Source organism: Taudactylus pleione, unplaced genomic scaffold, assembly GCF_031769625.1.
Source record: "Taudactylus pleione unplaced genomic scaffold, aTauple2 ptg000010l, whole genome shotgun sequence".
NCBI classification, from domain to species: Eukaryota; Metazoa; Chordata; class Amphibia; order Anura; family Myobatrachidae; genus Taudactylus; species Taudactylus pleione.
Genome location: NW_028284413.1, coordinates 6,149,360 through 6,163,841, shown reverse-complemented (window position 1 = coordinate 6,163,841; position 14,482 = coordinate 6,149,360). Strand labels below are relative to the sequence as shown.

General features: G+C 34.1%; 1 protein-coding gene across 1 annotated transcript in view; it reads left to right on the top strand.

Moving 5' to 3' along the window:
* Positions 1–14,482, top strand: part of LOC148542660 (titin-like) — a gene marked incomplete at its 5' end in the record, with an annotated part of 334,539 nt that overhangs the window by 183,972 nt on the left and 136,085 nt on the right. The window contains 4 exons of the mRNA XM_088467589.1: positions 4,074–4,320; positions 6,591–6,796; positions 11,677–11,893; positions 14,165–14,286. Of these exons, the coding sequence (XP_088323715.1) occupies positions 4,074–4,320; positions 6,591–6,796; positions 11,677–11,893; positions 14,165–14,286 (792 nt within the window). The remainder of the gene's footprint in view (positions 1–4,073; positions 4,321–6,590; positions 6,797–11,676; positions 11,894–14,164; positions 14,287–14,482) is intronic.

The following is a 14,482-nucleotide window of genomic DNA, read 5'->3' as shown; positions in this document are numbered from 1 at the left end:
AGTCAGTTGCATATGCTACACAATGTGTGTTTTATATACATTCAATTTTTAGTAAGTATGTGACAAGATACATTTACCAAAAAGAAAGGAATTTGTTTTGCATCCAACATGTGGTCATAGCTATTGTTTGGATAGCAAGTAAAATGCCATTGTTTCATGTTTTCTAGTGTTTTTGAGCCCTTAGAATCATTACTCTAAATTTACATACTGTATATAAATTCAAGAAATATTACATATGACCATGCTTTGAGGTGGACTGCTACTATGTATCATACAATAACTTTTGTGCAGAAGACACTAACAGAACTGTTGGATACCCAGACAAGATGAACACACAGACATACACAGAACTCAAAATACACAAACAGAACTAAGACACAGACACACTTACAGTGCTAGATGAGTGGCTCACAGCTCATGCAACAGTGTAGGCAGACATACTAACAGTTTGCACACTCTTATTCTTCTTGATCAATTATATATTGGTCTCCTTCTTTTCTAAACTATGTTGTAGATGCCATCTGATGATATAGGGGAGACTCTCATTATTCTGATGGATAGGGCAATAGGAACCCACCCCCATCATTAGAGTTCTACTGGTCCTTAATTACTCATAAAATGTTGTGAGCATTCAAATGTGGACTTTTAGAGTGGTTAAGATTTTTGTTGTTATTTTTTTAGAAACTGTGACATTAGCTAAATTTTTATAATAAAATGTTTCAAGTTCTTTGTAATAAATGGCACACTTTAGGATGGATATTCAAGTCTAAGTGATTGGCACAAATTAGAAATATGTGGTTCAGTTTCTTAAAAAAAAGCCCTAACTTTTGGTTCCACATCTAATCGAGACCAAACACGAATCAGTTTTGGAGTTGCAAATAGAACTAAATCCTGGATAGGGATTGCTATATGTTTAGAACTCAGATTAAAAAATTAACCTTGGGTTTGGATTGCATGTATATAGTTCCAATTACATAATTTCAGATTTTTAACAACTTTACAGAAATCAAAAGCAGAAAAGAACCAAAACACATGGGGGTTAATTTACTAAAGTGAGAGTTTTTAGAAGTGAGTTTTAGAAGTGATGTTGCCTATAGCAACAAATCAGATTCTACTCATCATTTAACTAGCACCTCCTGGAAGATAATAGCTAGAATCTGATTGGTTGCTTTGGGCAACATCACTTTTAAAACATACTTCTAAAAACTCTCACTTAAGTAAATTTACCCCTTAAGGTTTGCTTTGCCAAAAACAAAATTATAACATTTGAGGGAGGTTTTGCCAAACCAAACACAGTGGTTTGTGCACAGTTCTACAACAAAATATCTGCCAGAATAGTCAAAGTAACTTTGTGACCAGTAACATCAATCATTTTCCCTATAACTCCATAGAGTTATGTTGGACAATTATCAATGTTGGCCGACCGTATTCTATCATGATGTCTGCAGCCAAACATTGCAGTGGAAGATTGAGTCTCATACTAAATGATTTTACAAAATAAATCACTTTTTAATATATTGCTTCTTTTTTTCCTAATAGTACCTGATAAAGTGAAGAACATTATAGCAGAGAACATCACCACAACTTCTGTATCTCTAAGCTGGCAACAACCTGATGGAAATGCAAGTTCCTATAACATAAAAATCTTGGAAGATTCAACATTCAGTGCAAATGTGACCACAACCTCTGCTATAGTTGAGAATTTGATTCCTGGGAATTATTACACATTCCTGGTCTCTGTTCTTGTAGGAGAAGGAATACAAGGGGATAGTTCTTCAGTAGCTAATTATACAAGTAAGTGTTTTTAGGGAAGTACTGTTGTAAGAACATCATAGTGGCACAGTGATGAAAATGAAATCGCCCACTAAGTAATATTGTTAAAATCTGCAAATATTCTCTTGTGGAGGAGGAGTATAAGTGGATAGTTCTCCAGTAGCTGATTATATAAGTGTTTATTGGAAATGGTAAAAAAAAGTCTCCATCTTATATTTCACCTGCATGAGGGGCTTTTTTATATTGCACTTCTAATTACATATAGAATGTTTGGCCAGCTTTATTTTTCTCTTCCATGTTTTGTTTTGCTCTGACAACCAGTAAACGTCCTGCAAGTGTGGACTTACAGGTTAGATCTTAACCATGGAATGACTCTTCTCAGCCTTTTTGAAGTATTGATGTGAAAATTCCCACAGTGTTGGCCTTATATGACCACATATACAAAACTTGTTAATGGCTGGGAGAACCAGTAAAAAAGAACAGGTGTTAGTGTAGTCCTTAGGGGCAAACATAAGATTTCTACATGGGTTTCTTCCGTGATTGATTTTGGAACAAAGCAATGAAAAACTGCTGCACTAAGCCTTAAACAGACACTTTTTCGGTTAACTGTTTTATACAAAATGTAAAAAGTATAGTTGAGATCCAAAATGTTGCTTATTTTTCAAATCCTATCTAAAAAGACAGAGATCAATAGATACTAATTAAAGGTAAAACATATACAACATATAATAACCTATATTTTACCTGAGATGAAGTCAGTTGCATATGCTACACAATGTGTGTTTTATATACATTCAATTTTTAGTAAGTATGTGACAAGATACATTTACCAAAAAGAAAGGAATTTGTTTGCATCCAACATGTGGTCATAGCTATTGTTTGGATAGCAAGTAAAATGCCATTGTTTCATGTTTTCTAGTGTTTTTGAGCCCTTAGAATCATTACTCTAAATTTACATACTGTATTTAAATTCAAGAAATATTACATATGACCATGCTTTGAGGTGGACTGCTACTATGTATCATAAAATAACTTTTGTGCAGAAGACACTAACAGGACGGTAGGATACCCAGACAGGATGAACACACAGACATACACAGAACTCAAAATACAAAAAACAGAACTAAGGCACAGACACACTTACAGTGCTAGATGAGTGGCTCACAGATCATGCAACAGTGTAGGCAGACATACTAACAGTTTGCACATTCTTATTCTTCTAGATCAATTATATATTGGTCTCCTTCTTTTCTAAACTATGTTGTAGATGCCATCTGATGATATAGGGGAGACTCTCATTATTCTGATGGATTGGGCAATAGGAACCCACCCCCATCATTAGAGTTCTACTGGTCCTTAATTACTCATAAAATGTTGTGAGCATTCAAATGTGGACTTTTAGAGTGGTTAAGATTTTTGTTGTTATTTTTTTAGAAACTGTGACATTAGCTAAATTTTTATAATAAAATGTTACAAGTTCTTTGTAATAAATGGCACACTTTAGGATGGATATTCAAGTCTAAGTGATTGGCACAAATTAGAAATATGTGGTTCAGTTTCACTTAAAATAAAACTAACTTTTGGTTCCACATCTAATCGAGACCCAACACGAATCACTTTTGGAGTTGCAAATAGAACTAAATCCTGGATAGGGATTGCTATATGTTTAGAACTCAGATTAAAAAATTAACCTTGGGTTTGGATTGCATGTATATAGTTCCAATTACATCATTTCAGATTTTTAACAACTTTACAGAAATCAAAAGTAGAAAAGAACCAAAACACATGGGGGTTAATTTACTAAAGTGAGGGTTTTTAGAAGTGAGTTTTAGAAGTGATGTTGCCTATAGCAACAAATCAGATTCTACTCATCATTTAACTAGCACCTCCTGGAAGATAATAGCTAGAATCTGATTGGTTGCTTTGGGCAACATCACTTTTAAAACATACTTCTAAAAACTCTCACTTAAGTAAATTTACCCCTTAAGGTTTGCTTTGCCAAAAACAAAATTATAACATTTGAGGGAGGTTTTGCCAAACCAAACACAGTGGTTTGTGCACAGTTCTACAACAAAATATCTGCCAGAATAGTCAAAGTAACTTTGTGACCAGTAACATCAATCATTTTCCCTATAACTCCATATAGTTATGTTGGACAATTATCAATGTTGGCTGACCGTATTCTATCATGATGTCTGCAGCCAAACATTGCAGTGGAAGATTGAGTCTCATACTAAATGATTTTACAAAATAAATCACCTTTTAATATATTGCTTCTTTTTTTCCTAATAGTACCTGATAAAGTGAAGAACCTTATAGCAGAGAACATCACCACAACTTCTGTATCTCTAAGCTGGCAACACCCTGATGGAAATGCAAGTTCCTATAACATAAAAATCTTGGAAGATTCAACATTCAGTGCAAATGTGACCACAACCTCTGCTATAGTTGAGAATTTGATTCCAGGGAATTATTACACATTCCTGGTCTCTGTTCTTGTAGGAGAAGGAATACAAGGGGATAGTTCTTCAGTAGCTAATTATACAAGTAAGTGGTTTTAGGGAAGTACTGTTGTAAGAACATCATAGTGGCACAGTGATGAAAATGAAATCGCCCACTAAGTAATATTGTTAAAATCTGCAAATATTCTCTTGTGGTGGTGGAGTGTAAGTGGATAGTTCTCCAGTAGCCGATTATATAAGTGTTTATTGGAAATGTTAAAAAAAAGTCTCCTTCTTATAGTTCACCTGCATGAGGGGCTTTTTTATATTGCACTTCTAATTACATATAGAATGTTTGGCCAGCTTTATTTTTCTCTTCCATGTTTTGTTTTGCTCTGACAACCAGTAAATGTCCTGCAAGTGTGGACTTACAGGTTACATCTTAACCATGGAATGACTCTTCTCAGCCTTTTTGAAGTATTGATGTGAAATTTCCCACAGTGTTGGCCTTATATGACCACATATACAAAACTTGTTAATGGCTGGGAGAACCAGTAAAAAATAACAGGTGTTAGTGTAGTCCTTAGGGGCAAACATCAGATTTCTACATGGGTTTCTTCCGTGATTGATTTTGGAACAAAGCAATGAAAAACTGCTGCACTAAGCCTTAAACAGACACTTTTTCGGTTAATTGTTTTATACAAAATGTAAAAAGCATAGTTGAGATCCAAAATGTTGCTTATTTTTCAAATCCTATCTAAAAAGACTGAGATCAATAGATACTAATTAAAGGTAAAACATATACAACATACAATAACCTATATTTTACCTGAGATGAAGTCAGTTGCATACGCTACACAATGTGTGTTTTATATACATTCAATTTTTAGTAAGTATGTGACAAGATACATTTACCAAAAAGAAAGGAATTTGTTTGCATCCAACATGTGGTCATAGCTATTGTTTGGATAGCAAGAAAAATGCCATTGTTTCATGTTTTCTAGTGTTTTTGAGCCCTTAGAATCATTACTCTAAATTTACATACTGTATTTAAATTCAAGAAATATTACATATGACCATGCTTTGAGGTGGACTGCTACTATGTATCATAAAATAACTTTTGTGCAGAAAACACTAACAGGACGGTAGGATACCCAGACAGGATGAACACACAGACATACACAGAACTCAAAATACAAAAAACAGAACTAAGGCACAGACACACTTACAGTGCTAGATGAGTGGCTCACAGATCATGCAACAGTGTAGGCAGACATACTAACAGTTTGCACATTCTTATTCTTCTAGATCAATTATATATTGGTCTCCTTCTTTTCTAAACTATGTTGTAGATGCCATCTGATGATATAGGGGAGACTCTCATTATTCTGATGGATTGGGCAATAGGAACCCACCCCATCATTAGAGTTCTACTGGTCCTTAATTACTCATAAAATGTTGTGAGCATTCAAATGTGGACTTTTAGAGTGGTTAAGATTTTTGTTGTTATTTTTTTAGAAACTGTGACATTAGCTAAATTTTTATAATAAAATGTTCCAAGTTCTTTGTAATAAATGGCACACTTTAGGATGGATATTCAAGTCTAAGTGATTGGCACAAATTAGAAATATGTGGTTCAGTTTCACTTAAAATAAAACTAACTTTTGGTTCCACATCTAATCGAGACCCAACACGAATCACTTTTGGAGTTGCAAATAGAACTAAATCCTGGATAGGGATTGCTATATGTTTAGAACTCAGATTAAAAAATTAACCTTGGGTTTGGATTGCATGTATATAGTTCCAATTACATAATTTCAGATTTTTAACAACTTTACAGAAATCAAAAGTAGAAAAGAACCAAAACACATGGGGGTTAATTTACTAAAGTGAGGGTTTTTAGAAGTGAGTTTTAGAAGTGATGTTGCCTATAGCAACAAATCAGATTCTACTCATCATTTAACTAGCACCTCCTGGAAGATAATAGCTAGAATCTGATTGGTTGCTTTGGGCAACATCACTTTTAAAACATACTTCTAAAAACTCTCACTTAAGTAAATTTACCCCTTAAGGTTTGCTTTGCCAAAAACAAAATTATAACATTTGAGGGAGGTTTTGCCAAACCAAACACAGTGGTTTGTGCACAGTTCTACAACAAAATATCTGCCAGAATAGTCAAAGTAACTTTGTGACCAGTAACATCAATCATTTTCCCTATAACTCCATAGAGTTATGTTGGACAATTATCAATGTTGGCTGACCGTATTCTATCATGATGTCTGCAGCCAAACATTGCAGTGGAAGATTGAGTCTCATACTAAATGATTTTACAAAATAAATCACCTTTTAATATATTGCTTCTTTTTTTCCTAATAGTACCTGATAAAGTGAAGAACCTTATAGCAGAGAACATCACCACAACTTCTGTATCTCTAAGCTGGCAACACCCTGATGGAAATGCAAGTTCCTATAACATAAAAATCTTGGAAGATTCAACATTCAGTGCAAATGTGACCACAACCTCTGCTATAGTTGAGAATTTGATTCCAGGGAATTATTACACATTCCTGGTCTCTGTTCTTGTAGGAGAAGGAATACAAGGGGATAGTTCTTCAGTAGCTAATTATACAAGTAAGTGGTTTTAGGGAAGTACTGTTGTAAGAACATCATAGTGGCACAGTGATGAAAATGAAATCGCCCACTAAGTAATATTGTTAAAATCTGCAAATATTCTCTTGTGGTGGTGGAGTGTAAGTGGATAGTTCTCCAGTAGCCGATTATATAAGTGTTTATTGGAAATGTTAAAAAAAAGTCTCCTTCTTATAGTTCACCTGCATGAGGGGCTTTTTTATATTGCACTTCTAATTACATATAGAATGTTTGGCCAGCTTTATTTTTCTCTTCCATGTTTTGTTTTGCTCTGACAACCAGTAAATGTCCTGCAAGTGTGGACTTACAGGTTACATCTTAACCATGGAATGACTCTTCTCAGCCTTTTTGAAGTATTGATGTGAAATTTCCCACAGTGTTGGCCTTATATGACCACATATACAAAACTTGTTAATGGCTGGGAGAACCAGTAAAAAATAACAGGTGTTAGTGTAGTCCTTAGGGGCAAACATCAGATTTCTACATGGGTTTCTTCCGTGATTGATTTTGGAACAAAGCAATGAAAAACTGCTGTACTAAGCCTTAAACAGACACTTTTTCGGTTAATTGTTTTATACAAAATGTAAAAAGCATAGTTGAGATCCAAAATGTTGCTTATTTTTCAAATCCTATCTAAAAAGACTGAGATCAATAGATACTAATTAAAGGTAAAACATATACAACATACAATAACCTATATTTTACCTGAGATGAAGTCAGTTGCATACGCTACACAATGTGTGTTTTATATACATTCCCTTTTTAGTAAGTATGTGACAAGATACATTTACCAAAAAGAAAGGAATTTGTTTTGCATCCAACATGTGGTCATAGCTATTGTTTGGATAGCTAAAATGCCATTGTTTCATGTTTTCTAGTGTTTTTGAGCCCTTAGAATCATTACTCTAAATTGACATACTGTATTTAAATTCAAGAAATATTACATATGACCATGCTTTGAGGAGGACTGCTACTATGTATCATAAAATAACTTTTGTGCAGAAGACACTAACAGGACTGTAGGATACCCAGACAAGATGAACACACAGACATACACAGAACTCAAAATACACAAACAGAACTAAGGCACAGACACACTTACAGTGCTAGATGAGTGGCTCACAGATCATGCAACAGTGTAGGCATACAAACTAACAGTTTGCACATTCTTATTCTTCTAGATCAATTATATATTGGTCTCCTTCTTTTCTAAACTATGTTGTAGATGCCATCTGATGATATAGGGGAGACTCTCATTATTCTGATGGATTGGGCAATAGGAACACACCCCCATCATTAGAGTTCTACTGGTCCTTAATTACTCATAAAATGTTGTGAGCATTCAAATGTGGACTTTTAGAGTGGTTAAGATTTTTGTTGTTATTTTTTTAGAAACTGTGACATTAGCTAAATTTTTATAACAAAATGTTACAAGTTCTTTGTAATAAATGGCACACTTTAGGATGGATATTCAAGTCTAAGTGATTGGCACAAATTAGAAATATGTGGTTCAGTTTCTTAAAAAAAAAACCTAACTTTTGGTTCCACATCTATTCGAGACCAAACACGAATCAGTTTTGGAGTTGCAAATAGAACTAAATCCTGGATAGGGATTGCTATATGTTTAAAACTCAGATTAAAAAATTAACCTTGGGTTTGGATTACATGTATATAGTTCCAATTACATAATTTCAGATTTTTAACAACTTTACAGAAATCAAAAGCAGAAAAGAACCAAAACACATGGGGGTTAAATTACTAAAGTGAGAGTTTTTAGAAGTGAGTTTTAGAAGTGATGTTGCCTATAGCAACAAATCAGATTCTACTCATCATTTAACTAGCACCTCCTGGAAGATAATAGCTAGAATCTGATAGGTTGCTTTGGGCAACATCACTTTTAAAACATACTTCTAAAAACTCTCACTTAAGTAAATTTACCCCTTAAGGTTTGCTTTGCCAAAAACAAAATTATAACATTTGAGGGAGGTTTTGCCAAACCAAACACAGTGGTTTGAGCACAGTTCTACAACAAAATATCTGCCAGAATAGTCAAAGTAACTTTGTGACCAGTAACATCAATCATTTTCCCTATAACTCCATAGAGTTATGTTGGACAATTATCAATGTTGGCCGACCGTATTCTATCATGATGTCTGCAGCCAAACATTGCAGTGGAAGATTGAGTCTCATTCTAAATGATTTTACAAAATAAATCACCTTTTAATATATTGCTTCTTTTTTTCCTAATAGTACCTGATAAAGTGAAGAACCTTATAGCAGAGAACAACACCACAACTTCTGTATCTCTAAGCTGGCAACACCCTGATGGAAATGCAAGTTCCTATAACATAAAAATCTTGGAAGATTCAACATTCAGTGCAAATGTGACCACAACCTCTGCTATAGTTGAGAATTTGATTCCAGGGAATTATTACACATTCCTGGTCTCTGTTCTTGTAGGAGAAGGAATACAAGGGGATAGTTCTTCAGTAGCTAATTATACAAGTAAGTGTTTTTAGGGAAGTACTGTTGTAAGAACATCATAGTGGCACAGTGATGAAAATGAAATCGCCCACTAAGTAATATTGTTAAAATCTGCAAATATTCTCTTGTGGAGGAGGAGTATAAGTGGATAGTTCTCCAGTAGCTGATTATATAAGTGTTTATTGGAAATGTTAAAAAAAAGTCTCCTTCTTATAGTTCACCTGCATGAGGGGCTTTTTTATATTGCACATCTAATTACATATAGAATGTTTGGCCAGCTTTATTTTTCTCTTCCATGTTTTGTTTTGCTCTGACAACCAGTAAACGTCCTGCAAGTGTGGACTTACAGGTTAGATCATAACCATGGAATGACTCTTCTCAGCCTTTTTGAAGTATTGATGTGAAAATTCCCACAGCGTTGGCCTTATATGACCACATATACAAAAATTTTTCATGGCTGGGAGAACCAGTAAAAAAGAACAGGTGTTAGTGTAGTCCTTAGGGGCAAACATAAGATTTCTACATGGGTTTCTTCCGTGATTGATTTTGGAACAAAGCAATGAAAAACTGCTGCACTAAGCCTTAAACAGACACTTTTTCGGTATATTGTTTTATACAAAATGTAAAAAGTATAGCTGAGTTCCAAAATGTTGCTTATTTTTCAAATCCTATCTAAAAAGACTGAGATCAATAGATACTAATTAAAGGTAAAACATATACAACATACAATAACCTATATTTTTCCTGAGATGAAGTCAGTTGCATATGCTACACAATGTGTGTTTTATATACATTCAATTTTTAGTAAGTATGTGACAAGATACATTTACCAAAAAGAAAGGAAATTGTTTTGCATCCAACATGTGGTCATAGATATTGTTTGGATAGCAAGTAAAATGCCATTGTTTCATGTTTTCTAGTGTTTTTGTGCCCTTAGAATCATTACTCTAAATTTACATACTGTATATAAATTCAAGAAATATTACATATGACCATGCTTTGAGGTGGACTGCTACTATGTATCATAAAATAACTTTTGTGCAGAAGACACTAACAGGACTGTAGGATACCCAGACAAGATGAACACACAGACATACACAGAACTCAAAATACACAAACAGAACTAAGACACAGACACACTTACAGTGCTAGATGAGTGGCTCACAGATCATGCAACAGTGTAGCCAGACATACTAACAGTTTGCACACTCTTATTCTTCTTCATCAATTATATATTGGTCTCCTTCTTTTCTAAACTATGTTGTAGATGCCATCTGATGATATAGGGGAGACTCTCATTATTCTGATGGATTGGGCAATAGGAACCCACCCCCATCATTAGAGTTCTACTGGTCCTTAATTACTCATAAAATGTTGTGAGCATTCAAATGTGGACTTTTAGAGTGGTTAAGATTTTTGTTGTTATTTTTTTAGAAACTGTGACATTAGCTAAATTTTTATAATAAAATGTTACAAGTTCTTTGTAATAAATGGCACACTTTAGGATGGATATTCAAGTCTAAGTGATTGGCACAAATTAGAAATATGTGGTTCAGTTTCTTAAAAAAAAAAACTAACTTTTGGTTCCACATCTAATCGAGACCAAACACGAATCAGTTTTGGAGTTGCAAATAGAACTAAATCCTGGATAGGGATTGCTATATGTTTAGAACTCAGATTAAAAAATTAACCTTGGGTTTGGATTGCATGTATATAGTTCCAATTACATAATTTCAGATTTTTAACAACTTTACAGAAATCAAAAGCAGAAAAGAACCAAAACACATGGGGTTAATTTACTATAGTGAGAGTTTTTAGAAGTGAGTTTTAGAAGTGATGTTGCCTATAGCAACAAATCAGATTCTACTCATCATTTATCTAGCACCTCCTGGAAGATAATAGCTAGAATCTGATTGATTGCTTTGGGCAACATCACTTTTAAAACATACATCTAAAAACTCTCACTTAAGTAAATTTACCCCTTAAGGTTTGCTTTGCCAAAAACAAAATTATAACATTTGAGGGAGGTTTTGCCAAACCAAACACAGTGGTTTGTGCACAGTTCTACAACAAAATATCTGCCAGAATAGTCAAAGTAACTTTGTGACCAGTAACATCAATCATTTTCCCTATAACTCCATAGAGTTATGTTGGACAATTATCAATGTTGGCCGACCGTATTCTATCATGATGTCTGCAGCCAAACATTGCAGTGGAAGATTGAGTCTCATTCTAAATGATTTTACAAAATAAATCACTCTTTAATATATTGCTTCTTTTTTTCCTAATAGTACCTGATAAAGTGAAGAACCTTATAGCAGAGAACATCACCACAACTTCTGTATCTCTAAGCTGGCAACACCCTGATGGAAATGCAAGTTCCTATAACATAAAAATCTTGGAAGATTCAACATTCAGTGCAAATGTGACCACAACCTCTGCTATAGTTGAGAATTTGATTCCAGGGAATTATTACACATTCCTGGTCTCTGTTCTTGTAGGAGAAGGAATACAAGGGGATAGTTCCTCAGTAGCTAACTATACAAGTAAGTGTTTTTAGGGAAGTACTGTTGTAAGAACATCATAGTGGCACAGTGATGAAAATGAAATCGCCCACTAAGTAATATTGTTAAAATCTGCAAATATTCTCTTGTGGAGGAGGAGTATAAGTGGATAGTTCTCCAGTAGCTGATTATATAAGTGTTTATTGGAAATGGTAAAAAAAAGTCTCCTTCTTATAGTTCACCTGCATGAGGGGCTTTTTTATATTGCACTTCTAATTACATATAGAATGTTTGGCCAGCTTTATTTTTCTCTTCCATGTTTTGTTTTGCTCTGACAACCAGTAAACGTCCTGCAAGTGTGGACTTACAGGTTAGATCTTAACCATGGAATGACTCTTCTCAGCCTTTTTGAAGTATTGATGTGAAAATTCCCACAGCGTTGGCCTTATATGACCACATATACAAAACTTGTTCATGGCTGGGAGAACCAGTAAAAAAGAACAGGTGTTAGTGTAGTCCTTAGGGGCAAACATAAGATTTCTAAATGGGTTTCTTCCGTGATTGATTTTGGAACAAAGCAATGAAAAACTGCTGCACTAAGCCTTAAACAGACACTTTTTCGGTAAATTGTTTTATACAAAATGTAAATAGTATAGTTGAGATCTAAAATGTTGCTTATTTTTCAAATCCTATCTAAAAAGACTGAGATCAATAGATACTAATTAAAGGTAAAACATATACAACATACAATAACCTATATTTTACCTGAGATGAAGTCAGTTGCATATGCTACACAATGTGTGTTTTATATACATTCAATTTTTAGTAAGTATGTGACAAGATACATTTACCAAAATGAAAGGAATTTGTTTTGCATCCAACATGTGGTCATAGCTATTGTTTGGATAGCAAGTAAAATTCCATTGTTTCATGTTTTCTAGTGTTTTTGAGCCCTTAGAATCATTACTCTAAATTGACATACTGTATTTAAATTCAAGAAATATTACATATGACCATGCTTTGAGGTGGACTGCTACTATGTATCATAAAATAACTTTTGTGCAGAAGAAACTAACAGGACTGTAGGATACCCAGACAAGATGAACACACAGAAATACACAGAACTCAAAATACACAAACAGAACTAAGGCACAGACACACTTACAGTGCTAGATGAGTGGCTCACAGATCATGCAACAGTGTAGCCAGACATACTAACAGTTTGCACATTCTTATTCTTCTAGATCAATTATATATTGGTCTCCTTCGTTTCTAAACTATGTTGTAGATGCCATCTGATGATATAGGGGAGACTCTCATTATTCTGATGGATTGGGCAATAGGAACCCACGTCCATCATTAGAGTTCTCCTGGTCCTTAATTACTCTTAAAATGTTGTGAGCATTCAAATGTGGACTTTTAGAGTGGTTAAGATTTTTGTTGTTATTTTTTTAGAAACTGTGACATTAGCTAAATTTTTATAATAAAATGTTACAAGTTCTTTGTAATAAATGGCACACTTTAGGATGGATATTCAAGTCTAAGTGATTGGCACAAATTAGAAATATGTGGTTCAGTTTCTTAAAAAAAAGCCCTAACTTTTGGTTCCACATCTAATCGAGACCAAACACGAATCAGTTTTGGAGTTGCAAATAGAACTAAATCCTGGATAGGGATTGCTATATGTTTAGAACTCAGATTAAAAAATTAACCTTGGGTTTGGATTGCATGTATATAGTTCCAATTACATAATTTCAGATTTTTAACAACTTTACAGAAATCAAAAGCAGAAAAGAACCAAAACACATGGGGGTTAATTTACTAAAGTGAGGGTTTTTAGAAGTGAGTTTTAGAAGTGATGTTGCCTATAGCAACAAATCAGATTCTACTCATCATTTAACTAGCACCTCCTGGAAGATAATAGCTAGAATCTGATTGGTTGCTTTGGGCAACATCACTTTTAAAACATACTTCTAAAAACTCTCACTTAAGTAAATTTACCCCTTAAGGTTTGCTTTGCCAAAAACAAAATTATAACATTTGAGGGAGGTTTTGCCAAACCAAACACAGTGGTTTGTGCACAGTTCTACAACAAAATATCTGCCAGAATAGTCAAAGTAACTTTGTGACCAGTAACATCAATCATTTTCCCTATAACTCCATAGAGTTATGTTGGACAATTATCAATGTTGGCCGACCGTATTCTATCATGATGTCTGCAGCCAAACATTGCAGTGGAAGATTGAGTCTCATACTAAATGATTTTACAAAATAAATCACTTTTTAATATATTGCTTCTTTTTTTCCTAATAGTACCTGATAAAGTGAAGAACCTTATAGCAGAGAACATCACCACAACTTCTGTATCTCTAAGCTGGCAACACCCTGATGGAAATGCAAGTTCCTATAACATAAAAATCTTGGAAGATTCAACATTCAGTGCAAATGTGACCACAACCTCTGCTATAGTTGAGAATTTGATTCCAGGGAATTATTACACATTCCTGGTCTCTGTTCTTGTAGGAGAAGGAATACAAGGGGATAGTTCTTCAGTAGCTAATTATACAAGTAAGTGTTTTTAGGGAAGTACTGTTGTAAGAACATCATAGTGGCACAGTGATGAAAATGAAA